Here is a 27,052-nt window from a genome sequence, read left to right as displayed (position 1 = left end):
GGCATCCTTCTAGCGGGGAATCTTGCCTCGTAGCGATCCCATTAACACCCCCGGAAACCATCTGTACGACAACACTTCATGGTGCGTCGTGTGGCTTGCAGCCAAGATTATACCAAGGCCGCCCAGTCTTTTGGTGTTGATTGATGTAACCCTCTAACCCTAATCGAGCAAGGCGCACATATCGTCAGCGATGGGCTTGACGTATTGTAACCGGCCGATAGCTGGGGTCAAATCCCGCAGGCGCTGATCTCTTGACCCCATGGGGAGAACAGAGCATCGTGTTACCAAATCCCCAGAATATGGTTGAGAAGCTTTCCTGTGCATTATCGCTTATAGAGTGTGCACAACGGCGCTGGCATACCTGAGGGTCGCACACAACGGCTTTGCTGTCGTTCTTACCAAGATGCAAGGCGCTGCTCAAGCATTGTTCGCGCTATCTTGCTGAGAAGAAGCTGCGCCGAGGTGCACGCCACAACATTGGCAGGCCAAGGAGGTTGAAGCCTTTGGCAAATAGTCACCGGGCGGGCTTGGGCTTGCTTTTCCTAACGCCAGCCGTTCGCATTCACGAGTCGCAGTGTTTGATGACATCCATCGCGGCCTCGTGAGTGTTTCGCGACCGGTGAAAGATCTTCAGACACAGTACTCCTGTGTTCTGGATGCGCGGACCCTGAGGCAGGAGGACCGAGCAAAGGGTCGGCTCCACTTCTTCAAAGTGGATCACTGGTTTGGTGTGTGCTGCTACCTATTCCCATGTTCGCGCAAGCCGTTTCGTGCGTGCGGCACACGAGAAACAACCGGCCCATAATTGTGCAAATATATGGAACGGCGCCTGGTCGACTCCTCATGGATGCAGACTAAGAGGGGTCTTGGCTGTTTCTAGGGTCCTAAACTGATTGCCGCTCGGGCGACGCGAAGAAAAGGCGGAAAACGTGTGTGGATGGGGTTGATGTGGGGCGCCGCCGCTAGAGCGGAGGAAACTGCAGGTTCAAACACCACACACCGGTTGTGATGACTCGCACTGCTATTGTTCCTTTGCCCAGCTTGATGCCATGCTGTCAAAAAAAGCTCAACAATTAACCAAGTCTCATCCAAGAACTCTTCTGCTTGGCTTCGACCTCCTGCAGAAACACGAAGATAACGGACCGGAGCGCGCACATGGTATCGAACGACTATCGGAAGCACGATGCTTCTAGCGCTCAGCCATTATTGTCGGTCCTGCGTTCCTCGGAGGTGTGGGGTCCCCATGAAATGTGAAATTGCCTCTGGGGTTGTGGAACGGTCTCCGCGGTCTGCAATTCACCCAAAGCAGTACGATTTCCACCGACAAACGCGAACGCACTGGCCTGCTCGGACGTCCGATTCTGGCCAAGGAACGCCTTATGGTACGAGTTATGGCTTGGCCAGGCCTTGGTTATCCACACAGCAAGAAATGGGGGAAAGCCCGTACCAATAGCGTCTCGACAAGCTCGTCGGCGTTTGAAGCATCCTGATTACAAGTCTCTGCCCTGGATTGCGGCGCGGCGCCATCGGATGAGGAGTCGTGGCGTGCAGCCGCTCTAATTCTTACCGCTCTAGGAGAAGAGCTTGCCTATCTGGGCAGTCCGCAATGGCAATGCTTGTCCAAACCGCGGCCGAATTGTGCATCGGACTTTTGCCGCCAGCTGGCTCGTCTCGTGGACTGTCCGATTCTTCCCTGCCGGCGGAGCCTCAATCCTTCGGATGCCTGTTTATCGTAGCCCAGAGCCTGGGCATACATTCGGCCTCTGTATACGTGACGCATGCCGATTGCATAATTGCGAGCGAGATGCTATGCCGACTTCCGGATCTTCAACAGAAGTGCGAAGTCGGTGGTCCTAGAAGGATGTGGGAGGTACCACTAGACGCCAGGCTTTTCAGCTCACGTCAGCAACTCAATTATCGGAGGACACATTGTCCACGGTGTGACACTGTATTACTATCTTCCTATGTTCCGCAATCACTGAACGACGGTGTTATCCAAGACCCCTATGCCTTCGGTCTCTCCGTGTGGTGCAGGCGAGCAGTGACTGCCATGATCTATCATCACATGGTAGTCAGTAAACGGTTTGATAACGGAAACAAGAGTACTACATGGCTAGCAAAGGGTATCGTCGACTGCTATGAGTTAAAAATGGTTGCGACACTCATGCCAGTCATGTTAATATCAAGCACAGCTCCTCGCGCCTTACTCCGTCGACCCTCACGCCACGATCCTGATACATCGCACTTGAGTCAAGTCAACCAAAACCAAGACTTAAAGGAGGGCTGGCGACTTCTCATGCCTTTCTGCTCTAAACCGAGTTTGCGCAAACAATATTCTAAAGTTCATCCTAGATTCCACAGAAGATGAATACCTTTCCAACCAACAATATCGTTTCCCTTCTCAATTTCAATATGAATCAGGCCCACTCTGACTCCTCGAGGACACCATGTCGCACAATGTAACAAAATGCTTCTCACCTTGGGGGTTGGGTAATGACCGAGCTGGTCTTCGACCCATATCCGGTCCCTTGCACAAGAAGAGGTGTCTATTCAGCACCGCTGGGCATCTTTGGACACCTTTGCGTTCAACAACACTAAAAAGCTCCCATGCTTTGGAAACTTTGACTTCGTCCTTGCTTCCAAGAGGCTTTTGCAGCTCCCAGTATACAATCATGCACTGCGTAGCAGCTATGAACATGGCGGGACAGCGTCTCGACAACTACTGTTTTTAGCAAACGGGTATCAGCGCATCTCGAGACTCAATCACCGAATTCACACCAACCTACAGCATCTGCCGCTTACCATCAATGCTATATTGGTCATTTTATTGAGATACATCCAGAGACTGCAGCGTATTACGTCAAGCGTGTCTGTTGTCTCCTCGGTGGACCAGAACCCCAGAACCCCGGGGTGTCGACACTATACACTCAGAATAACCAGTAATTTATTGTGTCAAGAAACAGGTTACTCCGTTGGCTTAGGCTCTGGAATTATTGGGAAAGATCATTTAGGGATCTATCACGCTCATGCCTTGCCTCGACAACTAGTGCACATGTTCCGAGGCGAAGTCGACCTCATCATTCATTATCTCAATCCCAGGGTTGAAATAGGTATATATCACCGTGTTCCCGCTCATGCACACAATCTCCCGAATCAATATTCTCTGCATGAGACCCTAAGATTCCTCTGCTCAATGACGACTTCCTTCTGACACATGCTCTGCTTATCGGTTCCGCTGGTTGTCTTTGTCTTGAGAGACAGTCTGATGAATCATACGCATTTCAAACCAAGTGGTGTTCGGGAAGACAGCTCCTGGAATGGATTGGACACAACTTTCCTGATGAACAGCTCTGCGTGCCTAAAATTTATGTTGTACGATCGCGACCTCTTCATCAACGAACTGAAGATCTCGAACATCTCAGTCGAGATAGCGATAGATACGCGACGGACCCCGGTACTTACCTAGGTACCTAGAATCATCCTACCCAGCGCGCACGCCCGTCCCCACTCTTGCACATGCTGCAAACCCCCGAGCACCATGAGCCCCTACTGCACGCGCCTATCTCAGTCACACCCACATGTCAATCTCAAACTCAAATGACTCCGACTTCCAAGAATAAATCCACGTTGGAAAGTTTCAAGACCCCTGCCTTAGATAGGTAGGTATCTACAATCTACGTTACCGCGGCAGTACCCACAGCGGGGTTTCACCGGATCTCGAAACCCTATTCTTGCACCAAACACCACCACCCTGCACACCTACCAGACTACCCTGCACTGCGACGTTCGCGGCGGTTCGCGCAATTCGGTGCCGATTTAGGCGGCGTTTCAGGATAACGGTTCGCGCGCACGGTCACGTTCGTGGCAAGAGACGGGTATGGCGAATGCGAGTGCGACAGAAAGCGATGGAGGAGTCGCGCAGAGCACGCAGAACACGCAGTATGATCAGATTGGCACAGAATATCTGAAAATCAAGGTGTTGGCTGCGGCGGAGTCGGAGGGGCCGAGTATTCGGGCTGCGCTGGGGGAGGGGAGGGTGGAAGGGAGGAGGTGTCTTGGTATGTACCGAATTAAGTGATTTTAAGGGGTGCGAGAGGTTGGTTATTATTGTAGTAGAGTGAGGGGGCTGGGGTTGAGCCCGGTTTGTGCTGCGCTGCGATTTGGGATCGATTGTTTGAGAAGCTTCAGAGCTTGGTGACATTTTCTGCAGACACAGAACAATCATCTGCCGGGAACCGTAATGATGGAATTTCAATTGCGCACACACTGATCTCGCCACAGATCTCGCCTGCGGCACAGGCAAATACACACATCTCCTGCACGAACTCGGCGCCATCAGTGCAACCGGCTACGACATCTCCAAGACCATGATTGACGGAGCGTTAGCAACCTACCCACCCACGCAGTTCCCTACGTTGCAATTTGGCGTCGTAGATTGTAGCATTCCTGAGTTACTTCCTGTCCCTGAAGACGGCGGCTTCGACCTTGTCTTCTCGGCCTGGTTTCTCAACTACGCCGGGAGCGAGAGGGAATTGACCAACATGTTCCGTGTTATCGAGAGTCAGATGAATGCACGCGGGAGGTTTGTTGGGCTGACGACTGATGCACACGATCCTAACATGCATGTCCCCAAGCCTGACTTCTACGGTCTGGATGTCCTGGTCCTGGATCCGGAGTACGCAGACCCGGACTCACGGCAGGTGTTGGGCATCAAGGCACGTGTGGTCGTCGGAGGCGGGCAAGGTTTCAGCTTCGATGTGTATCAATTCAAGCGCGATGTGTATGAAAGATGCGCGAAAGAGGCAAGGCTGAAGATTGAGTGGAAAGAGGTAGTTGTTCCAGATGACGAGAGAAGGGCGAGTGGGTTTTGGGATGCATATCTGAAGAGACCTACATTCGCGATGCTAGAGGCGATAAGGTTGTAACAGTGCCCGGAATGCTGGAGCAGAGTTCGATGTCGCCTTCTGACAGGCGGATACCTCTTCATGACCTTGACCTTGACCTTGCAACGGTAGCCTCTCATTCTCCACAGGTCAGTGCTAACCTTTCTGAAAATTGTGGAGAGATCCCTCCTCTTGGGATTCAATAGATGAGACTATCAATGTATTGCTGTTAGCTTTCTTAGGTAATACTGGTATACTATTATGAGTTCGGTACTCCCCCAGAACACTATCGCGCCGCTTATGGGGAGCCGGGCCCCAATGGATCAAGGTTGTTATTGACAATGTCGATGTCGTGCGCGAATCCATGTTTTGCTGTCGACTGCAGCTGCCATTGCCCACCTGCCAAGTCAGGAAGGTGCGTTCTGCGCAAAAGGAAGCCCCTCTCAACTCCAACAGCGCTCAGACACCTTACCTCCAAGCATGCGCGCATCATCAAAATCGGAGCAGACGCGACAGCAACATTCACAATGGTCATATGTTGCTGATGATAGACGCAAGCTGCGCCACACCTTACAGCGCCACAACTCGCAGCGCGGTCGTCCGAAGGCGGTCCAGCCTCTAGTCTATGACACGATTTGTCAGATAACGATGGCATCATCGAACCCTCGTGGGGCGAAAGTGTCAGACCCATAAAAAGAATCCCATTCAGTAAATATCGCGCCCAAATCATTACCGTGCCGCGAGTCGCCAAACTGAAGCTCCTCTATCTACTTTTCCCGTTCCTCCTCTACCTCTCTATGTCCTTTCTCACCAAGTTCTTCCGCCCATTCACAAGCATGTCCTCCGCACCCGCACAGCCGATGAACATACCCGAAGGCGCAAAGGCCGCGACCGTCGCCGCAGGATGCTTTTGGGGCGTTGAGCACATGTACAGGCGCGAGTTTGGCAAGAAGGGCTTGTACGATGCGCGTGTGGGATACATCGGCGGCGACACAGAGAACCCGGGATACCGCGCGGTATGCAGTGGGCGGACAGGTCGTGAGTGTCACCCCTTCACTGTGCCTGCATTACAGTCGCACGCCCACGAGGCGCGAAAGCGTGTACCTGAATGAATAAATGTACTGACTATCGCAAGACGCCGAGGCACTCCAGGTCGTCTATGACCCCACCAAGATCGAATACCGCTCGCTCCTCGAATTCCTCTATAAAATGCATGACCCCACAACCGAGAACCGCCAGGGCCCTGACGTCGGCACCCAGTACCGCAGCGCCATCTTTTACCACGACGCCGAGCAGGAGAAGATCGCAAAGGAGGTTACCAAGAAGGTCAACGAGCAGTGGTGGAAGGGCGCTGTTGCCACAGAGGTCTTGCCCGCGGGCCAGTGGTGGGACGCTGAGGCGTACCACCAGAAATATCTGGATGTCAACCCAGGAGGCTACGAGTGCCCTAGCCATTTCTTGAGGAGCTTTCCTCCCCTCTCATAAGGTCGAATATCTAGGTACGACGGTTAAGACGACGGGAGGATTAAGACATTAAGTACGCGTGTCGCGTATGAACATGTTATGGAGATAGGAAGGAGCTCACATTTCAGACATTATTGCTAGTTAGCATGAACATGTTATTCACTCGACATTCAGGATCCTGGCTGCTAACACTGTGCGTACACAGAATGTCTTTGTTACTCGACTTCAATCCCAACGACTCTAGGCGCAGCTTCACCACTGTCAAGATGCCTGAGATTGACATCATCACACTTAACCATAGTGGTATGATGGTGTAGACTATCCTCGCGCTGACTGATCCTGACGAAGCACGTGACGATCAACACGGATCCTTCGACAGCCTCACGGACCCTGATCCACACCACACACTCTCTAAATGGGAGCCTTAATCACACCGCGATCCATGCCCATAACCACACTAAACACCCATATGCCAGTGACAACACTCTTCGTTCATTGCAGATCTCGCATCTCGCGCTTGCCCGCGTCATCGCCCCCGCCCACCTGGCCCAAGCTCCCTCGCACCTCAACCTCGCACACCTGCCGAAGTGCAGCATCCGTTCAATGCAATTGAATCACCATGACCCGCGCGCGCGATTCCAAAGCATGACAGATCGCCGCGCCCCACCTGCGCCCGTACAGGCTATGTTGCGGAATCACATTGTTGCGGAATCATCGACTGCACTGGGCCCGCGGAGGCGGATTTGGAATCAGCTAAGCGCGTCAATGGTAAGGAACGGCACGCCCGAAGCGGCGCGCAATTGGCAAATCGTGAGCCGCGGGGCTGCATTTGGAATCTTGGGCGATATGGGTGCTGGTGCAGAGGTAGTGTATTTAAATAGAGGGGGAGGTCGGTGGTGGTTTGTACAGAATACTCACTCATCTCCATTACTACTTCATAGTAACGTCAATTTAAAACATACACATAAGCCATGTCAAGCTACCAAGGTCAATGCCACTGCGGCAACACTCAGTGGAAGGCGTCGCTAGAGAAGGACCAGCAGGCGCATGTTCTGTGGTGCGCTCACATAGCTCGCCCGTGAACGGAGCAAATCGTACTGACAATGTCAGCCACTGCAATACGTGCAAGCAGCTCTCCGGCGCGCCGTACACGCTGAATCAGATCATCCCGGCTAAAGCATTGAGCTTCACCAAGGGTGGTGACGACCTGGGAAAGTACACGTACAAGGGCGATTCTGGTACGTCTCCCGTCCTGCATGCCTCTACACCACCAGCACCACTGCGGTCTTGGTAGCCAGACTCGACGCCACCGTCTCACCAGTTCCTCTCTTGCCCTACTCGCACCCGCTCGCGCACCCACACCCTCGCCAAAATCTGTACCTAATACAAGCTCGCAGGCAAATCCGTCCATTGCTACTACTGCAAGAACTGCACCGCGCACGCATACCACATGCAGGAAGCCCTCGGCGACGACAAGATCGTCCTCAGGACCGGACTGTTGGAGCAAGGGCTTAAGGATTTTGGACCCGGCGCGGAGATCTTCTGCAAGGACCGATTGCCATGGGAGAAGGAGGTTGCGACCTCTTTCGATGTCATGCCTCCTTCGTAGAGGAGCGATGAGACTATCGTTTGACTTTGGAGTATGGAGCGGATGTTGCATGCGATGAAACTGGGAGTTGTACATAGGCTGTTTGGGGACAAGATGCATCATTTGAGGTGGATGGGCTAGCTAGTCAATCTCGAGTAACTCATACCGCCCGCCATGCTTGTCCAATGCGTCTTCACATCGTTCCATGATGGCTAGGACTTTCTCTTCCTGCAGCCTTCTCCCTATCACTTGAATTCCTACTGGCAGTCCGGCCATCTTCACTGCGTCGTAGTGCTTGTACGCGCCCTGTGCGATGCCGTTGAGTTTCTTGAAGTTGAAGGTTGCGGGGAGAGCGTCTTTGGCTGGGTCGACGTGTGTCACGGGGATGACGCCGGCGGAGTAGTCGAGCTGTGGACGTTAGCAAATGGTACGAGGCGGGTGCAAGAAAAGGAGTATGTACCAAGTTGAAGAGGAACGTGTAGCCACACGAGCTCACAGCATCATGCATGCCTCCATGAGGTACGGCGGGTGTTGCGTTAGGAGGAGCAAGCATGACGTCCATCGCCTTCTCGCCCTTTCCCTGTGTATCCCACCAGTCGAAGAACTTCGCCTTGTACGACTCCCGGTTACCAGCCAGCTGCCAGTACTCATGCGCGCTCTTAGGGCTCCAATCTTTGATCAAGCCGGCCCAGATCTCGTCTCGCCGCACGTACTTGACCCACCAGTAATGTAGCTTTTTGACGAAACGAGGGAGGTTCATGTACTTGACCATTACTGAGGCGCCAGGGTCATTCCACTCGCCTGTACGGAAGAAGGACATGAATGTCTGCCCACCGTCGGAGAGAAGGAGGTGTGAGGCGAGTTTCAGGGCTTCGTAGGGCGAGGGCGGCGAGACGTCAAAGACCTCGTGGCCTTCAGCGCGTAGGGCATCCACGACAAGGGACAGCGCGCGGGCGCAGGCTGGCGAAGGATCAACGACACCATCAGTCCGAAGCACACCGACTCGGAGTACTTTCTTGTCACGGTACTCGTCTTCAACAGACTGTTGCCATGCAAGTGGATGCACGGTATAGTCGTACTCCCAGGGCTTGCACTGTATCAGGGAGCGTGTGAAGTATGTAAGGTCGTTGAGCGTGCGTGCCATAGGGCTGAAGACTGATGGGATAGCTTCCTGGCCCGGCATGGCTGTATTCATGCCTATTTTCGGCCAACGCCCGGTGCTGCATCTGATAGAGTAGCAACCGCTGAAGTGCGCTGGCACACGCACGCTACCTGCGACATCGCTCCCAATGCCAATACGCGAGCCTCCGAATGCAAGAAGAGCGGATTCACCGCCTGTAGAGCCACCAGGCGAGTAGTCGGTGTTGTGCGGGTTCTTGCTGCGACCCCAGACGTCGTTGGTTGACTCGAATGAGAGCAGGGTCGTGGGCAGGTTGGTCTTGACGAACGGAACTGCGCCTGCATCTTTCAGGAGGCGCACCATAGGTCCATCTTCAGCATAAGGTTTCCCGGTATGCGTCGAGAAGCCAACAGTGATATCAAAGCCTTTGACTTGGATCGAATCCTTGAGGGAGACAGGTATGCCCGCCAATGGACCCTTCAGGTTGCATTCCTTGGTCGCCCATTCTTCCGCTTCGGGGAAGAGGATCTCGGTCGCGCAGTTGGTCTTCTCATGTGCTTTGAGTGTGACCTTGCTGTAGGTGCGGAGGACATCGATCGGGTTCGTGACGTTGTTTTGGACTTCCTGCACGAGGTCTTGGATGGGTTTGCCGAGAATCGTACGTTCTTGGGATGTCAAGGGGGAGCTGTAGGTAGCCGGGAGGTTCGCGATCTTGGTTGCGCGCTCGTGCTGCTTGCGCTGGCTATGGTGTGTCAGCGGAAGAGCTATGGATTTGCGGGGAGAGCTTGAGCTTGGACCTACCAGTCGGCCTTGTGCTGTCTGTACTCTAAGAGACCCATCTTGTCAATCTGAAAAGGGGAATTGAAGAAAGAAAGGCTCAGGACCGCGAGAAAACCTCAAAAGGCCCCAAAGGGCGTCTCGTGACACCTATCTTCGGCATTGTCGAAGGAGTGGTTATCTCCCCAGCTTTCGGCATCTCACGGTTGTACCTGCCTTAAGCGCGTCTAGAGCGTGCCGGCGGCGCGTGGCGTGAGACGCGAGCCTCAAGACCGAGCACTCCTTTATCTCGTCAGTGGCATTTCGAGCCTCGTCCTCGCCGTCACTCCGGTGCGATGGAGTTTATGAGTGTTCAGGCGAGATTGTAGTGTCGATGTTTTTGCTGGTGACGTCACGGCTAACGACGGCTCATTGGTCCCGCCACAGCTCGTGAAGGAGCGCGACGCGTTCACAACACCGCCAACCAACGCTTTGCATCACGACGTGAGACCTGCGCCTCAGTTGTCAAATATTGGACAGCTTTGTTCGTCACCACTTGCTGTCGTCTCTAGCCAATGCGGATGGAGATCAATGTGTGTGGGTCCCCCAACAGCCTGCCTGGACTCACGTTACTCCAGCGATACTAACACCAAACCACACACGACTGCACTGTTGTAAGCTCATGCCATGCTTTGGTGGGTCTGATTGAGCCTCAACAGGTCTAAGCATAGCTCCCGCGCGCGAGGCAGGTCGGGGAGTGGAGATGGGACCGGGGAAGCACAGCGACAGCCGTGACAGCACCTCTCATCCACCCAATTTTTCGAAGCCAGCAGGTCTTCATCTCGATACAGGTACCGCGAAGAATGCTCGCCGGTGAGTGGTTGCCGCCGAACTGAAGTTCGCTACATGAGGTGTTGTTATGCTGTAGCCGCCGCCTTGCGTCAAAGCGGCAGCTCGGACAATTTCTGACGCACCGCGCTTCGAGCTTCTCATTGGTACCACCAGCGACTACTCAAGATCTCCTGAAACAGCAGTGGTCCAGACTTTCGATGCGCAAGAATAGCAACTTCAACTTTGAGACTTTGGATAATTTTGTGAAATGTCTTGTTGTGGACGAGTTAGTATATAAGACAGCTGGCTATCGACCGTAGGGAAACTATCAAACACATCTGCCAGCTCATCTCTTCAGCTTTCTTTCCTCTTTTCTCAGCAATTTCCTTGTTTCCTAGGTCAAATCATCTTGTTCTTTCGATATCAGCTATTTTCACGAAAGCGTTGAACGCAACCAATCCTCCTGACGACTCTTCAAGCTTCCCAAGTTTTCAACGTTCTTTCAGCAACCCTAACCGCCATCATGTCTGTCCCTAGCTACGGTGCCATGCCTTTGAGCAAGATGTTCCTCCTCGTTCGTATCTTGCAGGCTCTCTGCATGGTAGTCGTTATCGGTGTCTGCAGCAACTTTGTTCAGATGATCGTTGTTACTGGCGCTGAGCCGCCTAAGGAGTTCGTCGGTACTCTCACTGTTGTACGTGCCTTCCCCCTGAAAGCCCTACTGTGTTCTTACTGATATATCCAGACCTGTGTTGCGACCCTCTACATTATGGTCAGCGTCGGCTACTACTGGTCCTTTGCCAACCTTGGCCTCCTCGTTATGGCCGGCATCGACTCGCTGCTACTCATCGCATTCATCGTATGCGCGGTCACTCTTGGCAAGCCGTTGAGCTACCTTAACTGCTATGTAATCGGCAAGTCTTCGTATGAAGTCGATGCAGCCAACGCCTACGCATTCGTTACCACTGCCACCCAGAACATGAAGGACTGGAGCGGTTCCAGTGTGTGGAATTGGGCTGGCACAACAAAGAGCAACTGTTTCCAGGGCAAGACGATCTGGGGTCTGAGCATCGCTCTCTGGTAAGCCAGAATCGAAAGAAAGTACGAATTTTACTAACAATTCATAGCATTCTCTTCACGACCTCTTGCGCTCTTCTACCTACCCTCTGGTACAAGAACAAGAAGGCGACTCCTGCACCCAAGTCTGTTGAGGAGGCCTGAGCACAACCTACCACTACAATATGGGTCCTGGCAAGCTACGGCATGCCTCATGTGATGCAGCCACATCTTCCCCCTGTACTTCAATTATCAAAAAACAACTGCATTGCGCGGCGTCTGGGTCTGTTTTTTTACTGTCGCTACCGATTCACTGTCCTTTCCTTGAGAGGAAACGGAATGCAGATATTGCAGGTCGATAATCATAATGAATCAAATCATTGCCGAATAAACAATATTTGGGCATGCGTGTCACAATGGATATCGATAATTGACAGGGCTGAGTGCTCTTGACTGTGGCTATTTTAAGACTAGTGTGCTTCCTCCAGATGCGAGGCACCTGGGCAGCTGCGAGCCCCTCTTCATGACAACTCAACGACAGCCTTATCATCCTTTCGTTCCGTACCTGCATTAGGCGAAGACCCTCTAAGATCTTGCGTCATCTCTACGAGAAAGTACAATCAACGGCGACACCTAATCGATCACACTTGATCTTCATCATCTCAGCCTTGTCTCGAGTGGCCTGCGTGTCTCAAGGTCGCTCTCATCACCATGGATACTCCGGAGGTAAAACTTGCCTTCGATTGTGCATTATGCAACGAAATGGAGGTTACAGTGGACAGCTCTGGTCCCCGCGTTTCTGGGACCGTTCGTGGTATGCAAAGGCATGATCTGTTCCACAGCGCGTGCGAGTCTTGCGACCAATCTACTGTTCTCAGCCCTGCTAAATGTTGCAAACAATGTCAACACCTTCGTGTAGAGCATCTGATGCTCTGTGGCCTTCGAGAAGAGACTGATGTAACGCAAATCGGGATATCCTGGATCAAGAGGACATCAATCATGTGCGAACTATGCAACTTTTTCGCGAACAGCCTTTACAATCTAACCCGCAAGAAACTTCGTCTGAGCATATTACGCATATCTTCCCTGCAGAAATCCTTTCTGCAACGAGGAACAGAAGCGTTCGTCATACCCGATGATAGTCAACAAATCGTTTCTGAGTACATCGCTTGGGAATGGGCGAAAAGCTGGGTCAAGGATCTGAAAGAGGACCTTCCCGATCCAGTTCGATTTCCACGATTCACTCGTGCGTCAGAGTTGCGATTTGACTTCACGAATCAACGCGCCCAGAGCGTACTTGTTGTAGACGTTGTCCAGAAGTGTGTTGTCCCACTTCCTTTTGGAACCACATATGCTGCTTTGTCATACGTATGGGGTGCGGGACTAAACACTACGCAATTCCAAACTTCTGAAACCAACGTCCGTGATCTGGAGCAGCCGGGCAGCTTGGATCACGTACGTCTTCCTTACACGATCTGCGATGCTATGTTAGTCTGTAAGGAGTTGGATCAACGCTATCTGTGGGTTGATCGTCTTTGCATCATCCAGGACAGCAGCTGGAACTATAAGTCTGTGCAGCTCGACCAAATGGCGCTTATCTATGGCCAGGCGGAGTTCACTATTGTCGCAGCAGAAGGAGATAGCGCCGATTTTGGTCTCAGTGGAGTGAGTCGTCCAAGAATTACTCCAGAGAAAGCTCAGCTCAACGATAACATCTGGCTGGTCGAACCAGCTCCAGGCTTGGAAAAAGTATTGGCAAGGACTACATGGTCACAACGGGGCTGGACATTTCAAGAGTATTTGACCTCGTCGAGGCTTCTGTTCTTCACCCAACGCGGACTTTATCTCAGTCGGAGACAGCCCAACAGTATCAAGAACGAGGTTATGAAGGTAGAAGAGTTTGCGGAAGCAGCAATAGTACCCGGCCGGGATCCAGCATCTACAACTGGGCTTCGTCTGGTCGATCTTCTGTCAAGCTACACGAAGAAGTCATTTACGCATTCTACTGACATATTGCGTGCAATAACAGGCATCTTGAACGCTATTTATGGCGAACGAACCTCGTATGGAATGCCATGGAAGAATCTCGATCTCTTCATTCTGTGGTGTTCACGCAGTGACAGGTTGAGACTTTCATCAGGATCAGATCTCTTCCCAACTTGGTCATGGATTTCGATAAACGGCCAGATAGCTTTTCCCGGTGCGACTGCTACATTCTACAGTCTTGTATTTTGGGGTACATGCACCATATATCACTCCGATTCCTACCAGGGACAGTTGTGGAAGCCATTTGCAGCACCGCCGAATAGCAACACAACATATCTGCCGGATCTTTCTGTGGCTGCCGTTGCATGGCTGAGTGGGTGCTTGCTTTCGGAAATACCTGAGTGGATTATGCCGGATCACGCTGAGTACAAAAGTCTCAAACAGCAACGCAATACGGTGAAGAGATATCACGATGCCGCATTCGGTAGCTACTCCAATTACGTCAATTTTGATGGAATTGATATTGGGTTAAACAGCGCCGTGGGAAAAATAGCAGCACATACACAAGTCACAAAGTTTGTTCTTAGCAGCCGATATCGAGATCAATCAACTGGCGAGATGCTCCTTCGGGCTTGCACTACCAATAGAATTGCTGGGGCGGTGGATCTCAACAGACGACCGCCTGGCAAAGACAACGTTGTAACACTGATCGCTCTTCCTGTGGGGACCAACTTCTTTGGTAACCCGGATGTAATGATCAGAAATCATAGCTTTCACATACAAGACGACTCTTCGATCAGTAAATTTTACGGATGTCCCTGCTGGCTTCAGCAGAAGGAGCAGACCCCTCAACCACATCTAACGGAGTGTCCGCGCCATCCAGATTTTTGGACACCCAGTTTACCCAGAGATGCGGTGATCAATACCCTTAGTTCAGAGCCGAAGGATCTCACAGCATGGTATCAAGCATCTAATAAGTATCTTTCAGACGTACGAGACCTCGGTGAACACAGTCATCTCACAGAGGCCTCTGATGAACCACCCAAACTGAACGTCATGCTGGTGACTCCAAGCGCAACTCAGGGCGGAACTATCACAATCTACGAACGACTGGGAATTGGACAAGTGTATCTAAAGAGGTGGCTCGAAGCGGATCCGAAGTTTCAGACAATAATCCTTGCATAACACTCGGCAGCCTTCCGGATGCGCAAGCAGAGCAAGATCAATGCACAGGTAGAAGGCATGAGAGAGAAAGATGGGAAGAAGAGTTGAGACTCTGTGCTGGTGACGTCCCGCAGATATGGTTGAAATAGATCTTTGTTACGGATCTCTGGCAGTCCAGGAACTGGGTTCATCGCGTGGAATCAAGCACTTGAGGCATTGTTCATTTTCTTTGTTGCAGACACTACTTCATACGAATGAGATTTCACGAATCAGTTAAATGTGGGCTCAGACTACATTGGGGAGTACGAGTCTTCGATTTCTCACGCATTCCTGTTCATCAAACCTCAATCTGGCGGAAACGATGTGTCTGAGAACCTCCTTAGTTGTGATATCAGTCGACCGTAGATGTCGCGTTGATCGTGGCTTTGTTCGTTACATTAGGGGCACTACGAATGCACCTGACATCAAATGAGATGTCTTGACTTGCTCTTCTCTTCAAATTCACCTCTTAAGCAAGCTCACTTCCTGAGCAACAAAAGGAGGTTTACAAGACACCCTGTGTCGACATATCAGGTGATAGTGAACGTCCTCAACGCCGGACTCGGTCTACTCTCCTGCTTACTTCCGCCCTTCAGCTTCTTAACCAAACTCCTCCTCCTCGATGGATCCTTCGCCACCATCCGATCTGGATAAGATCCATACATCCAGCCATAGAGAAAGCAATCGCTTACTATCTTATATGCGCCTGCATCCTTTTCATCCGAACGAGCCTCCTTCCTCAACAGAAACGGCGTCGTGTCGCCAGCGAGAACGACGACCTCATCGCCAGGTTGCATGTGACACGTACCCAGGCCAACAAAGCCTTGTTCCGTCCAGAAGAGACTTCGCTCAGCCAGGATGTCGCGGCGGGGGCGGCGCAGATGTGCGTCTGGTCTGACTGTTCCTTTGCTGGAGAGCCAGTCGTAGTCGGCGTTCAGGTCTGTTCTGATTGCGTGAACGAGCACTTCGAAGAAGCTATTGTGCGGGTACGGTGCCCGCGAGAACTGCGGAGAAATGCGATTTTCGTCGAAATCTTTGCGCCACCGTAGCTGCTCTGTTGGGTCGGTAATGAGTTGAGCTAGGATGGTTTGATAGATGGCGCCCCAGGTGCCATGGAGGGGTAGCTGTACGGGTTCGAGGCTCGATCTTTGCATCGGGGATGAGGGGTCTATGAGATCGAGATCGATCTCGCAGTCTTCTGAGAAATCTAGCTTTTGTTGCACCGTGTCGATGAATGAACCTTGGACTGAGATGAACTTGTCGTCATCTATGGTTACTGCTGGAGACATATGCAGTCCGGCGCAATATGTAGCGCTAAGAGGGTCTACAAAAGGTATGTACTTGGTGTGCGAACGAGACTGGCCGAAAAAAGGCACATACGATTGTTCATCTGCATTGGGAATGCCGATGCAGCATTCGTGGAGGATCGAGAAGTCACCAGCCAACAAATGCTTCGAGACGAAGTCTTGGTAGACCTGCCTCGGGGCAAGCGTGTAGTCTGGAACAATGTTGACGTTATCAAACATCCCGAGGATGCCATATATTCGATCGCGACTATCTTTGCACAAACGTGAGCGAGTGAGATCCAGGAAGGTTCTTACTAGCGTCAATCGGGCATCTGACTGATCTGGACTGCGCTCCTGCATCAACTTGCGGTACTCGAATAGGAGACATATGGACTTCCATTGATCATATAATCTCTTCTCTCCGTCAAGGTAGGCTCCAGTGCGCGTGACAACGGTCTCGAGATGTTGTGCTGGTATGGACAAGGTGCCCAGTCGAAAAACAATGCTTCGCGGAAGCACATACTCTTGGACTGCCCAGACTCGAGAGAACCTGACGACGTTAGGCCATCCACGTCAATTGACGTGCGAAGAAGATCGAACTCACCAGGAGATGGACATGAGCTCGCCAAGATCAGCCTCAGGTAGGGTCAGGGGCCATCTGTTCCTTCCGTCTTGCGTGAGTAGTGCTCTAGTTCTAGGATAGTTCTTGTCTTCGCCAAGCCAGACCACGACATTGCTTGCATTGCGAAATACGCGACCCATACGTGCGACCTGATTTGCTTTCTCTTCGTGATTATCTTGATCGATGCACAACGCGTCTATCCATAGCGTTTGAGGTTCATCCGATCGCAAACGTTGCAATGCTTCGGATAGATTCCGCGTGAGAGGAAGAAGACGATCAGCCTGCTCAATGTCGGCTGATTCGTAAACTTGCACCGACTCAGAGAGTATCTCGTTACCCCATGTATAGGATAATGCTTCGTAAGGCGTGTTCTCGAAATCCTGCACTTCTATGATCTGGCATCTTAGCGGCGTACCCACGCCCCCCGGTAGAAGTGTCACCAGCCTTCCAGTAGAGCCATTTTGTAACGACTTGTGTTGGTATCGTTCCGGCTTGTTTTCTGTCATTTTGAGAACTTCGAGGGCATGCGACAGGATGGCGTGATGATGGTTGTGTAACGCGGAGTGCAAAGACAACTGATGACTTCTTGCTTCGTCGTGTGCATACGAGTTTTTTTCGTCGTAGATATTCGGTCAGAAGGAGACAAGGTCGCAGATGGAACGCGGACCACCTGATTCTGTTCAGTGACATGGAAGCAAGGTTCGACTCATAAGGCGTCCTTCGTGCTGACAGTCTTGGCAAGAGGATCAGCACAGCCACTCGGATCATGCTGATGCGATCCAATCACGCCGTGTCCCTCCCAATGCCAGCCTTGTATCTTGCCAAGCATCGCTCTCTTGCAAACTTATGCTCCACAATCGGTTTTGGATATCCATTCTTCTTGGCAAGGGCACTGGCCTTAGTCCCACTTTTCGCATACGGATTGTGGATCTCTTTTCCTTCGATATCTTTCAGTTCAGGGACCCACAGCTTAATGAACTCACCCTCTGCATCGAATTTCTCGCTCTGCAGCCAGGGGTTGAACACGCGGAAGTAAGGCTGTGGGTCTACGCCCGTTGAACTTGCGAAGCCCCATCCACCGTTGTTGGCAGAAAAGTCGCCATCAATGAAATTCAGCATAAAGTACTGCTCGCCTAGACGCCAGTCGAGCAGCAAGTGTTTGGCGAGGAAAGAGGCGGTGACCATGCGAAGACGGTTGTGCATGTAGGCAGTCGCTTTCATGCAGCGCATTGCTGCGTCCACAATGGGATAACCCGTTCGGCCGGCTTTCCAGGCTTCGAGGTCTGGGTCGCTGTACTCCCATGCGACGTTGGTGTATTCGAACTTAAAAGGTTTGTGCATGCTGTTAAGGTCAGCATCTTCATCCGGGAATGGTGTAATGTATGACTTACCAGACGTAAGGCCAGTGACACAGAACATGTCGGTAAAAGTCACGCCAAGCTACCTCACTGATCCAGGTCTGAATACCCTGGCTGCCACCATCAAGCTTTTTCGTCGAATTCACGTCACGGGCTAATCGCACGCTCGTCCTTGCTGCAAGGGTACCAGCTGCATGATGTACGCTGAGCCTTGCCGTGCTGTTCATGCTGGGGAAGTTGCGGGTGTCTTTGTACTTCCCAACCTTCTCCTTCAAGAACCGCTCCAGTCGCTCCAGAGCTGCAGACTCGCCGGCAGGGTAAAGATGATGCAAACGATCCTTGTCTTCGTCCGATAGCCTCTTGTTCACTGGCGCCTCGGGCACCTTCGCTTCAAAGAGCTCCTGGTGCTTCGTCCGAAAACCTAGGGGGTTCTTGCTTGGCATCGGCCGCTCATCGAGGATGTGTGGATGCGAGTGCAGATGACCAACCCAATTACGAAACCATGGAGTGTACACTGCGTACTGCTTCCCGCCGCCTGTCTTCAACGACCCAGGAGGTACCACACAGTCGTCATGCTGCGGTTCAAAGTTGATGCCCTCTTTCAACATCAGCTCAACGAGCTTCCCTTCCCTTCTCAGTTCATCAGGCTCGTACTCGATGTTGCAGAACACATCCTTCGCGCCCCAGCTCTTTACCAATTCGATAAGACGTTTGGGTAGGTCCCTCCTCTTGTCAACCACCTCAATGTGCAACGGTATGTCAAGCTCCGCTAGCTCTTTCCTCAGCGACTCCACAGAGCGTAACTCGAAATCGCACTTCGCAGGCGATACGAGATGTGCCTCCCAATCCTGCGGGCTCATGATCCACACGCCTATGACTCCTTTGTCCATTTCTTTTGCCAATGCACTTGCTTTGCTTAAGCCGGTGTTGTCGCGAATGCGCAGATCGCGCTTGAACCAGTGCACCACCACGTCGCTCTGCTTTTTTTCTCGAATCGTCTTGCGGGCAGCAATGGTGTGCTCGACAGCCTTTGCAAGTAGCTCAACCGGCCTAGTGATCTCATTTGCATTGTACTGCGCGCATCGCTCGTTGCTCATCTCAGCAGGATAGTATCGTCGGTCGACAATCCCGCTGCGCTCTTCGGGGCGCGAGTGATCGAAGGCTGGTTCGGATTCGGCGTTCTTGACCTCGGCTGCAACCACCTCTGCAGGACCGCCATTCTCATCGTTCTTCGCGGTGAGTGGCTCAGGCGGAACTTCTTTCTTGAAGTTGTTGGTGATGGGCTTGGATACGCGTGAGCGCTTGTTTGCGCGGTCGCCAGCCGAGTCGGTGTAATTGTTCGCGGATGCGGCATTCGGCGGGACACCGGCTTTGCGCTTGGGTGGCATTGTTGCGTGTGCTCTACACTGAGAGAGAGCTGAGGACAAAGGGAGATACCTCGAGTTTGATGTGACACGCAGTATTGAGGCACGCAATTGAAGCGACTGGGAAAGACGGCAGATGTTCCGCATACAAGAGCCTTTCTATTGTGAGCTTGACTGTCAGGTGCAAAGGTTCAGAAGAGGGAAAGAAAGCTTTCAGAAAGCTCTGAGCCTTCTCCTCGTCGCGTCGCGTTCGCGATCCGATCTATGACGCAGATGGTTCCTGAATCGCCGGGTCCCAGATCGATAGCAGATTAGCGAGACGACCCCTGTCGGATCTGAGCCCACCTGTCATTGTTAAAGCAAGGGCACACTTCATTGATCGAGACACGGAAAAAGATTATTTGTCTTTAACGAAGGGGATTCACGCGATCAAAGTTCTCAAGAATGACTGTTGAGGCGGCACTGCATTCTCGACATGCGGTACCTGGATATCTTGCCTTGGTCTAACCTTTTTTGCGTTAGGGCCCATCGAGGGCGATTTGATGACTACCTTTGCGGAATCGTCTTCTGGCCTTCGATAAGGTATGAATAGATGCAGCCGCAGAAACAAAATTGTTGCTTGCAACAATTGCTGATTTTCTAGACCATCGGTACCTGACTACGTATGTACTTGTAGACCAACATGAACATCACGGAACAACGCCAGGATGCAACGCCAAAGATGGGAGAAATATTGAAGGTATAGAGATTTGATCGCAATGACTCTATGTTGTTCAATCACTAGAGTATTTCGTTCAACTATCTTCTGTCTTGAGAGACAATGAGGTTGATGTCTCACACTGTTACGGAGACCTCATAAAATATCGTCTTCAAGTCTGCTTTCGCTGACTAAGGCAAATCCGCTTCACATCTTGCGTTGAATAATCCTGCTCGTCAATCACCTCATCATCCTCAGAGCGCTTACGTTTGATCGAGCCTTCAAAAGAGCCGCCCTTCTCACCGTCGATCTCCGCATGCCAGGAATTGTTCATGAACATGGTAAAGTCGTTTACAAGATCAGCTGGTTCAAGAAATTGTTCGAATTCGCTGGACACTGCGATCTGTTGACGTGGCGGAGACTGAAAAGATTGGCCGACCTCGTTGCGGTCGGTCCCACCATCTTCTTCAGCTGAGGCTTGCGATACGTCATGTGTGGGAACATGATTGACAGCACTGAAATCCACGCCGTCAACGGCCTCATTTACGGGAGCCGAATTTGGTGAATCGAAGGCAGCTGGACGAGCAAACGTACGATTCAGCTCCAATTGGTGTAGGCTCATTGATTCAGACCGAGCCCCAACCCATTGTGCTGCAATTGGATAGGTCTCGACAAACTTATCGTCGTTGGGCAGAGATTGTGGGCCAGTTGTGTCTCCTCTTGCGTATCTCTCAGCTTCTATCTGAAAAGGGAAAAAGTTCCCAAACTGTGATTGGCTCTCATCGACTGAGTTGTTGGTGTCAGCCAAAATGCGCTCGTTGTCAGTGCCGGTCGCTGCAGAAGATAGCGTGAGAGAGGCGCCATCGTCTGTGGATGCTGGGGTATGGTTGTTCTTCAGTACTGCTTTTACTCTTGGCTTCTGTTGCTCCCCAGCCAATTTCCCACTCTTCCCTATTCCGCCTTCGTTCGAAGTATCCTCTTCGGTGAGAGTGTCAGCAGCGCTTACAGTATGATTCGGCTTCACTCGATCCTTTCTTGCCCCCGTTTGGACAACATCCCTCAGCCAATTGAGCTCCGCCTTCATCTTGCTCCGGTTCGGGTTGTTTCTCACATTAGTCTCGCGTGCCTTCTTTATTTTGATGATGTTGGCTACAAAGATCTCTAGCTCGCCCTGCATCAAGGATATACAACGAGCTTTCGAACACGTCATCACCTTGCACATGTAGATGATGCGCTCATTGAAACGTGTACCAGAGGCTTCTTGGATCTCCTTTATCAAATCAGGATCGTAGATATTCAGAGCATCTGGCCCATAGAGCTGGAGGGTCATGGCAATGTCAACAAGTTCCCAACAGATAGATGCCATGTCGTTGTCTGTGCAATGATAGCCTCCTTTCGACATCTTGAGCAGCCAACGGGTCCAGAACGAAGCGTTGGGTCCAGTGCTGTCTCGAGCAACTTGGACATCTGTCAGTGCAGCCAGTAGTCGGTTCACGTAGAACCTGGCTTGGGCTTCAGTTGTGGGGAAGCTAGGATCATGTGCAGGTGGTTGCCATCCAGCGGTTAGGAGCTCTGATTTGTGCGATATATAATCAGCAATGGTATTCAACTGGTGGAGAACGATTGGAGCAGTCGGCCGGAACCCTCTCTTCATCTGGTCTTCCGTGAGGGTAGAAACACGAGAGATAGCGACCGTTGTTGCTGCTCCTGTTGGCTGCAGATTCTGGGTGCTTCGGTTGTATGCGGCAACAACCCGAGGCAATGGAAGATGTGGGCATGTCGAAACTATTGGCGACGACAGAAGGCGGGTGGTGGTAGCTTGATGGTTTGATGGTGGCATATAGGTATTGCCTTGTGACTGCACAACGTCTCGTGTTCCAGTAGCACCTGGCGCTGGAGTCTCATGAAAGAGCTCTGTCTCAAGTGTAGTTCTACGAGTTGTTGACGATTGCACATCGAATGAAGTACTGAATACCTCCTTTTTGAGACTTTGAGGAGGAAACTCATTGCGGTCTTCTTTGATCTCGTCTGAGTATCCGAAAGGCACCAGCGTCACGAACTCATGACGATAACCTCCGGTCGTTGGCTCGGCAAACCTTTTCTCGTCGTGAGAGGTGGATATAGAAGGAGATCCTAGAGTTTGTCAACACATTCCGCCCACAAAGTCGACGAGGTGACAATTACCGGAGCCTCGAGGCACTGGGAACAACTGACTGATGTCCTTGACCCGCTTTGGGACGCGATCAACCTGGTTCTCTGAGTTTCTCTGCTCCCGATGTACACCGTTTTGTGCTATGCCAATATTTTTGGAGGCTGCGGTAGGCATACCAGTGCTACCAACGGACATACTGCTGCTGTCGGCGTTTGCACCTTTTCTATCAGCCACTGTTGCTCGTCAGTATATATTTGAACATATGTATAGTGTTCGAAGCTGACCTATTCTGTGCTGCGAAACCTGTGGCGGACCTGTGGCCTGATTCAGTCTCAGAGAATGATCGGGTGATTGCCGAGATCGTATAATCGGTCGCTCTCGACCTCCTGATGTAGGAGCGCGGGCATTGGGAGCTCCGGCGGACGTCTTCGATGACGCGTGCGGGTGTGAGGAATTGGATATGCGCGCACTTGAGCGCGTTGGCCGCGATGGCTCAACTGAGTAGCGTGCCATATCCTAAGGTCGTAGCTATAAGTGGTAACGGATGTATGAGACGTCCCGAGAACGGTCACAGCTTGCGACCGTCCAGCGGGGAGCTCCAGTGTCGGTGGATCGCTTCCGAGTGACGGGTGGCTGCAGCAATGATTGTCGTAGTGTATGGGTGAAGATAAGATCAGGCATGTGTCGACTGTACTTCTGTGCCTGTGCACGCTACCAGGTTGTCAAGCGAGGTCCCCCGGAGGTGATTGTGTGTGTTCTTGGCAATATAGACCGATACCGTTTGTATAAGGTAGACATGCGTGCACCGATCGCGCGGAAGACGCGCTCAACATCATGTTCATGATGATTCTTATGACATAATGGTGGTCAAGCACCCAGCTTCGCGTAGAGCTCTGCCATGCTGAGGCTTCGCTTTCGAGGCCCATGCTTATCTGATCAAACGCATAGACTGACAGTCGATTCAAACGTGGCAACAGATGTAGACACGATTGTTGAACACTTGTATCATAGGTACAGTTGCGTCGGAATCCATTTCGTAAACAGGAAATACCATGATTGGCTTTTACATACTTACAGAGCGCTCGGCTGAGCAGATCGAAGTGGAAGAGTGGTAATAAAGTGGTCTACCCAGCTTCAAGTCGTACGTTCTAGAGGGTGAGCATGTGGTTTTATACATGAACGCAGCAATCAGCAGCTGAAACACTAGCAGGTATACAGCCTTTAATCGCACATGCTCAGCAAGCATGATCAAACAGAATTCGGACTGTACATACTGTGAGAATGAGTCCTTGCACGCTTTGCGGTGAAGTGCACAAGGTACGTTCAAAAGAGGTCTTGAAATATTGATGGATACCTCTGAATTACATCTCCCAACAGATGTGTCTGTCTACGCATCGACTAGCTCACTCTTCCTTATCTTTAGTCAAGTTGGAGTTCTTGCACGCTTGTGTACGGTTCCAAATGTGTATAAGACCTCCTGATATTTCTACACGGGTTTAAAAGCTGACAGCAGAGAAGAAAGGCATTCGAAGGATAATCCAGAACAAAGCGGAGATCTCGATAATGGTTCGAACGAACAAAGAGCTGCGAGGGGTCCTTACCGATAGGGTGATCGCAACATGCACGTGAAAAAGATGGTGATAAGAGACCTGCAGCGAATTCACAATTTATTGCAATCGCCGTATTTGTGAGTTTCGTTACTTCACATTGGTGGTGCTGGATAAGCCTTGTCATGAAAGTTGAGAAGGAGTGCGACGCGTGACGTCACTGACTTATGTAATGAAGGTCATTTTGGGGAGTGGACTCCAACCGCATGCCTAACATCACGATGAAATTTTTGGCTGCGAAGTGCCGCAGATGATTTTTATGGCTTTCATCTCTATGAAGTGGTATAGAGAAGGACGCATTCGTCATCGCATACATTTTCACGGCTTCTCAGTCCAGTCCACTCCAAGCTTAAGCGGGCGGAAACGCATCAATTAGCAGCCGCTGCACCACCTCCAGAGACTCTCACAGATACGCTGTGGACTATCTCACCTACGAACCGTGCTACTACTCTTGGCTGAAGGCTTTGCGGTCTTTCCACGGAGCAAAGAGTTCACGGTAAGCTCTTCAGGCCGCTCGTGACGAGGGCGCTTGGGGTGTGGAGCCTCGGCTGTGTCATCTTCCACTTCGGAGTTGAGACTACGACGCTTCGAGATCTCTCCTTGGTCTGGGAGCGCTGGAACTCCATTGTTGTGTGTGAACATCTCCTCGAAGATGAATTCATCAAATGGGAGAACGTCGCCGAGAAATGTCTCCTCCGTGTGAGAGCTAGACCCCAGGGTGTTATCAAGACCGAAGTTGGAGGGTTGCGAGGGACCTGGGTTGGTTTGTGCAGGCAGCCACTGTCCAGAAGGAGCATACTTCTCATACTCTGAGAGCCAAGGAAGGAGTTGTGACTGGGCCTGGAGATCGTCGGCATGTTGCGGAGGATCACCATTAGCCTGCCTATCGTTCGATACTCCGGCACCCATGCTTGCAGGAGTACCATACTGCAGTGTCGGGTCGTTAAGTGTCGGGATCTGGAGATCGTTGATATGCTGCGGACGATCATCACCAGCTCGGTCCTCGCCTAAGACTCCAGTGTCCATACTCGCGGGAGTACCATACTGATGTGTCTGGTTGTCCCATGTCGGAATCATGGGCACACCGTTCTCATCTTTCGGCCATATGGCTCCCTTCTGCATACCCAAGAGGTTGTTGGAGGTGTTAAGTTTGAGGGACCGAGCGTTGTTGTTGGCAGCATTTGAACGCTGATCTGACAACTTGAGGTCAATCAACGCGATCGTATCTTCCATGGTGTTGTTCATCATGAACGCGTTACAGCGCGCCTTGGACTTGCGCATGAGAAGGGCTAACTTGTCGACTCGCTCCTTGAAGGATATCGCTTTCGCGTCCTGTGCCTTCTGGATCGTCCGAGGACAGTAAATCTCAGTAGCACCCAGCCCATGGATGTGGAGACCTTCGGCAATGGAAACGATTTTTCGACACACTCGCTCCATGTCCACTTCGTTGTATGAGAACGTACCCTCAAGGCTCGGCTTCAGCCACATGTAACGGAAGTCCGTCGTTGAGCTGACAGTGTCCTCAGCCTGGCGGACATCCCTCATTGCGTCAAGGATAAGTGCGACGACACCCTCCCGCGATGCGGCAGTCAATGGAAATGTGTCGTCGTTATTAAGCATCTTCAAAGGAAGAATGCGATTCGTGAGGTTTGGGCGCGGAGGAAGCGCAGGCAGCTGCAACGTCCACGGAGCGGGTGCCAGACGGTCTTGCTGAACTAGCGCCTCGAGCTCGCGGAACTTCCTTTGCTTCTCGGTCTCTCGCTGGATCTTCTGATCGGCGTATCTCTTGGTCTTTGCGACATTCGCTGCTATCTTCTTCTTGTGCCTGGATTCCTCCAACTCGTCCTGCTCTTCTTCGAGAAGAAGCGGCGACTTGTGAGGCTTAGCGACCACCTTGGACTGCGACTTGCGTGCATTGGGAATAGCCTGCGTCTTCTTGTTGGTCACCTTCCTTGGTGCCTTGAGCAAAGACTGTGCTGATTCACCCTCCGACGGGGACTGCGATGACGGTGGTGGACTGCTCAACTCCGATGAGCTGTCAGAGTAGCGACGATGAGAACCGTTCACTGATTGTGTGTATGTGTTCGCCGGCACTGGGATCTTCGACGTGGTACCTGTAGATGGAGAAGTCAACCAACTATTGCGCTGTAATGACACAATGTACTTACTATTGGCACGCGACGTCGCACTTCGTGTCATAGCAGAGCTCACTGCTTTTTGGTTGCGTGTGTTCGCTGGCACTGGAATTCTCGATGCGGTATCTGTAAATGGAGAAGTCAACCAACTGTTGCATTGTGATGACACAATGTACTTACCATTGGCACGCGCCGTCGCGCTTCGTGTCATAGCAGGACTCGCTGCTTTTTGGCTGCGTGTATTCGCTGACACCGGGATCTGTGATGCAGTACCTGTAGACGGGAAGGTCAGTAAAGTCGATGGACTGTAGTCACTCAGTCACTTACCGTTGGAACGTGCCGTTGCGCTCCGCGTCGTACGGGACTCTCCCATTGCGGGAGTTGATTTGCGAACCATGTCGAGCTTTAGAGACAAGCTCCGCGCAAGGTAGGATGTGGAAGTCAGGAGCAGTAAACCTTGGAAGTTGAGGTGACAATTGGCAGTGTGAATGAGTAGAGCAACTGAACCAGAGGTTGATACGAAGAAAAAGATCGTTGTATCAAGGTGCTGCGGTGTTTGGGTTCAGGATCAATGCCGCAGGTACTTAGGTACGTGGTAGAGCTTGTGCACGTGCGTGAACACTATTTCGGACTAACTCGAAATGGTCTGCGGTGCAGGGAAGCGTCACGTGTGCAGCAGTGAAGTGCAGCGCAGCAGAACGCTGCGTCATATCGGTATACTCAGAACTGTGATTACATGTTCATTCCAGCAGTAAACTACAAATGCAATGCATCTACCTATGACGCCCAATGACATAGCATACAGAGAGACATTGAGGGTTTAAGGGTGCTCATTTTCAGTGATACGACTGCTGGAGTTTAACAGCTTATGAGCCCTCGGCCCTTGAAAAAGATGGACTGACAAAGTCATAGAGAAGCAGGGCACCTGAGCTGTCCGGCACATC

At 51.7% G+C, this 27,052-nt stretch overlaps 12 protein-coding genes across 12 annotated transcripts; 6 read left to right on the top strand and 6 right to left on the bottom strand.

The window, feature by feature from the left end:
• Positions 1 to 1,606: 1,606 nt before the first annotated feature.
• Positions 1,607 to 2,368, top strand: C7974DRAFT_373460 (uncharacterized protein; the record flags this gene model as incomplete). Its single annotated transcript, XM_046140102.1, has 1 exon — positions 1,607 to 2,368. One exon carries the CDS (start codon positions 1,607 to 1,609, stop codon positions 2,366 to 2,368), a length of 762 nt encoding a protein of 253 aa, XP_046000222.1.
• Positions 2,369 to 3,672: 1,304 nt separating this feature from the next.
• Positions 3,673 to 5,086, top strand: C7974DRAFT_127357 (S-adenosyl-L-methionine-dependent methyltransferase). Its single transcript, XM_046135289.1, has 2 exons — positions 3,673 to 4,058; positions 4,282 to 5,086. The coding sequence occupies exons 1-2, from the start codon at positions 3,878 to 3,880 to the stop codon at positions 4,923 to 4,925; spliced, it is 825 nt and encodes a 274-aa protein (XP_046000221.1). The 5' UTR covers positions 3,673 to 3,877; the 3' UTR covers positions 4,926 to 5,086.
• On the bottom strand, positions 5,054 to 5,802 carry C7974DRAFT_127300 (uncharacterized protein). The gene has a single exon (XM_046135287.1). The coding sequence runs from the start codon at positions 5,611 to 5,613 to the stop codon at positions 5,182 to 5,184; it is 432 nt and encodes a 143-aa protein (XP_046000220.1). The 5' UTR covers positions 5,614 to 5,802; the 3' UTR covers positions 5,054 to 5,181.
• C7974DRAFT_127288 (peptide methionine sulfoxide reductase MsrA) lies at positions 5,594 to 6,565 on the top strand. Its single transcript, XM_046135286.1, has 2 exons — positions 5,594 to 5,921; positions 6,019 to 6,565. The coding sequence occupies exons 1-2, from the start codon at positions 5,681 to 5,683 to the stop codon at positions 6,366 to 6,368; spliced, it is 591 nt and encodes a 196-aa protein (XP_046000219.1). The 5' UTR covers positions 5,594 to 5,680; the 3' UTR covers positions 6,369 to 6,565.
• A 697-nt stretch (positions 6,566 to 7,262) lies between these two features.
• C7974DRAFT_388014 (Mss4-like protein) lies at positions 7,263 to 8,063 on the top strand. The gene is made up of 3 exons (XM_046141237.1): positions 7,263 to 7,404; positions 7,458 to 7,585; positions 7,745 to 8,063. The coding sequence occupies exons 1-3, from the start codon at positions 7,319 to 7,321 to the stop codon at positions 7,954 to 7,956; spliced, it is 426 nt and encodes a 141-aa protein (XP_046000218.1). The 5' UTR covers positions 7,263 to 7,318; the 3' UTR covers positions 7,957 to 8,063.
• C7974DRAFT_421793 (amidase signature domain-containing protein) lies at positions 8,064 to 10,164 on the bottom strand. Its single transcript, XM_046144304.1, has 3 exons — positions 9,857 to 10,164; positions 8,396 to 9,797; positions 8,064 to 8,343 (listed from the first exon to the last, which is right to left on the bottom strand). The coding sequence occupies exons 1-3, from the start codon at positions 9,892 to 9,894 to the stop codon at positions 8,077 to 8,079; spliced, it is 1,707 nt and encodes a 568-aa protein (XP_046000217.1). The 5' UTR covers positions 9,895 to 10,164; the 3' UTR covers positions 8,064 to 8,076.
• A 788-nt stretch (positions 10,165 to 10,952) lies between these two features.
• C7974DRAFT_353559 (uncharacterized protein) lies at positions 10,953 to 12,084 on the top strand. Its single transcript, XM_046139539.1, has 3 exons — positions 10,953 to 11,336; positions 11,388 to 11,722; positions 11,770 to 12,084. The coding sequence occupies exons 1-3, from the start codon at positions 11,166 to 11,168 to the stop codon at positions 11,861 to 11,863; spliced, it is 600 nt and encodes a 199-aa protein (XP_046000216.1). The 5' UTR covers positions 10,953 to 11,165; the 3' UTR covers positions 11,864 to 12,084.
• A 127-nt stretch (positions 12,085 to 12,211) lies between these two features.
• On the top strand, positions 12,212 to 15,044 carry C7974DRAFT_469767 (heterokaryon incompatibility protein-domain-containing protein). Its single transcript, XM_046146439.1, has one exon. It carries the CDS (start codon positions 12,410 to 12,412, stop codon positions 14,867 to 14,869), a length of 2,460 nt encoding a protein of 819 aa, XP_046000215.1. The 5' UTR covers positions 12,212 to 12,409; the 3' UTR covers positions 14,870 to 15,044.
• Positions 15,045 to 15,417: 373 nt separating this feature from the next.
• C7974DRAFT_410173 (heterokaryon incompatibility protein-domain-containing protein) lies at positions 15,418 to 17,301 on the bottom strand (the record flags this gene model as incomplete). The annotated part of the gene is made up of 2 exons (XM_046143444.1): positions 15,418 to 16,723; positions 16,778 to 17,301. 2 exons carry the CDS (start codon positions 17,299 to 17,301, stop codon positions 15,418 to 15,420), a joined length of 1,830 nt encoding a protein of 609 aa, XP_046000214.1.
• Positions 17,302 to 17,578: 277 nt separating this feature from the next.
• C7974DRAFT_410172 (DNA photolyase, FAD-binding/Cryptochrome) lies at positions 17,579 to 19,541 on the bottom strand (the record flags this gene model as incomplete). Its single annotated transcript, XM_046143443.1, has 2 exons — positions 17,579 to 18,137; positions 18,187 to 19,541. The coding sequence occupies 2 exons, from the start codon at positions 19,539 to 19,541 to the stop codon at positions 17,579 to 17,581; spliced, it is 1,914 nt and encodes a 637-aa protein (XP_046000213.1).
• Positions 19,542 to 20,309: 768 nt separating this feature from the next.
• Positions 20,310 to 22,879, bottom strand: C7974DRAFT_449153 (uncharacterized protein; the record flags this gene model as incomplete). The annotated part of the gene is made up of 3 exons (XM_046145698.1): positions 20,310 to 22,347; positions 22,399 to 22,599; positions 22,681 to 22,879. The coding sequence occupies 3 exons, from the start codon at positions 22,877 to 22,879 to the stop codon at positions 20,387 to 20,389; spliced, it is 2,361 nt and encodes a 786-aa protein (XP_046000212.1). The 3' UTR covers positions 20,310 to 20,386.
• Positions 22,880 to 24,214: 1,335 nt separating this feature from the next.
• On the bottom strand, positions 24,215 to 26,505 carry C7974DRAFT_449147 (uncharacterized protein; the record flags this gene model as incomplete). The annotated part of the gene is made up of 4 exons (XM_046145697.1): positions 24,215 to 26,087; positions 26,142 to 26,234; positions 26,289 to 26,381; positions 26,436 to 26,505. 4 exons carry the CDS (start codon positions 26,503 to 26,505, stop codon positions 24,400 to 24,402), a joined length of 1,944 nt encoding a protein of 647 aa, XP_046000211.1. The 3' UTR covers positions 24,215 to 24,399.
• Positions 26,506 to 27,052: the final 547 nt, after the last annotated feature.

This window comes from Boeremia exigua, assembly GCF_020726555.1.
Source record: "Boeremia exigua strain MPI-SDFR-AT-0100 chromosome Unknown C7974scaffold_3, whole genome shotgun sequence".
Classification (NCBI taxonomy): domain Eukaryota; kingdom Fungi; phylum Ascomycota; class Dothideomycetes; order Pleosporales; family Didymellaceae; genus Boeremia; species Boeremia exigua.
Note: the sequence above shows the minus strand (reverse complement) of the source record. Positions and strands in the feature narration are given on the sequence as shown.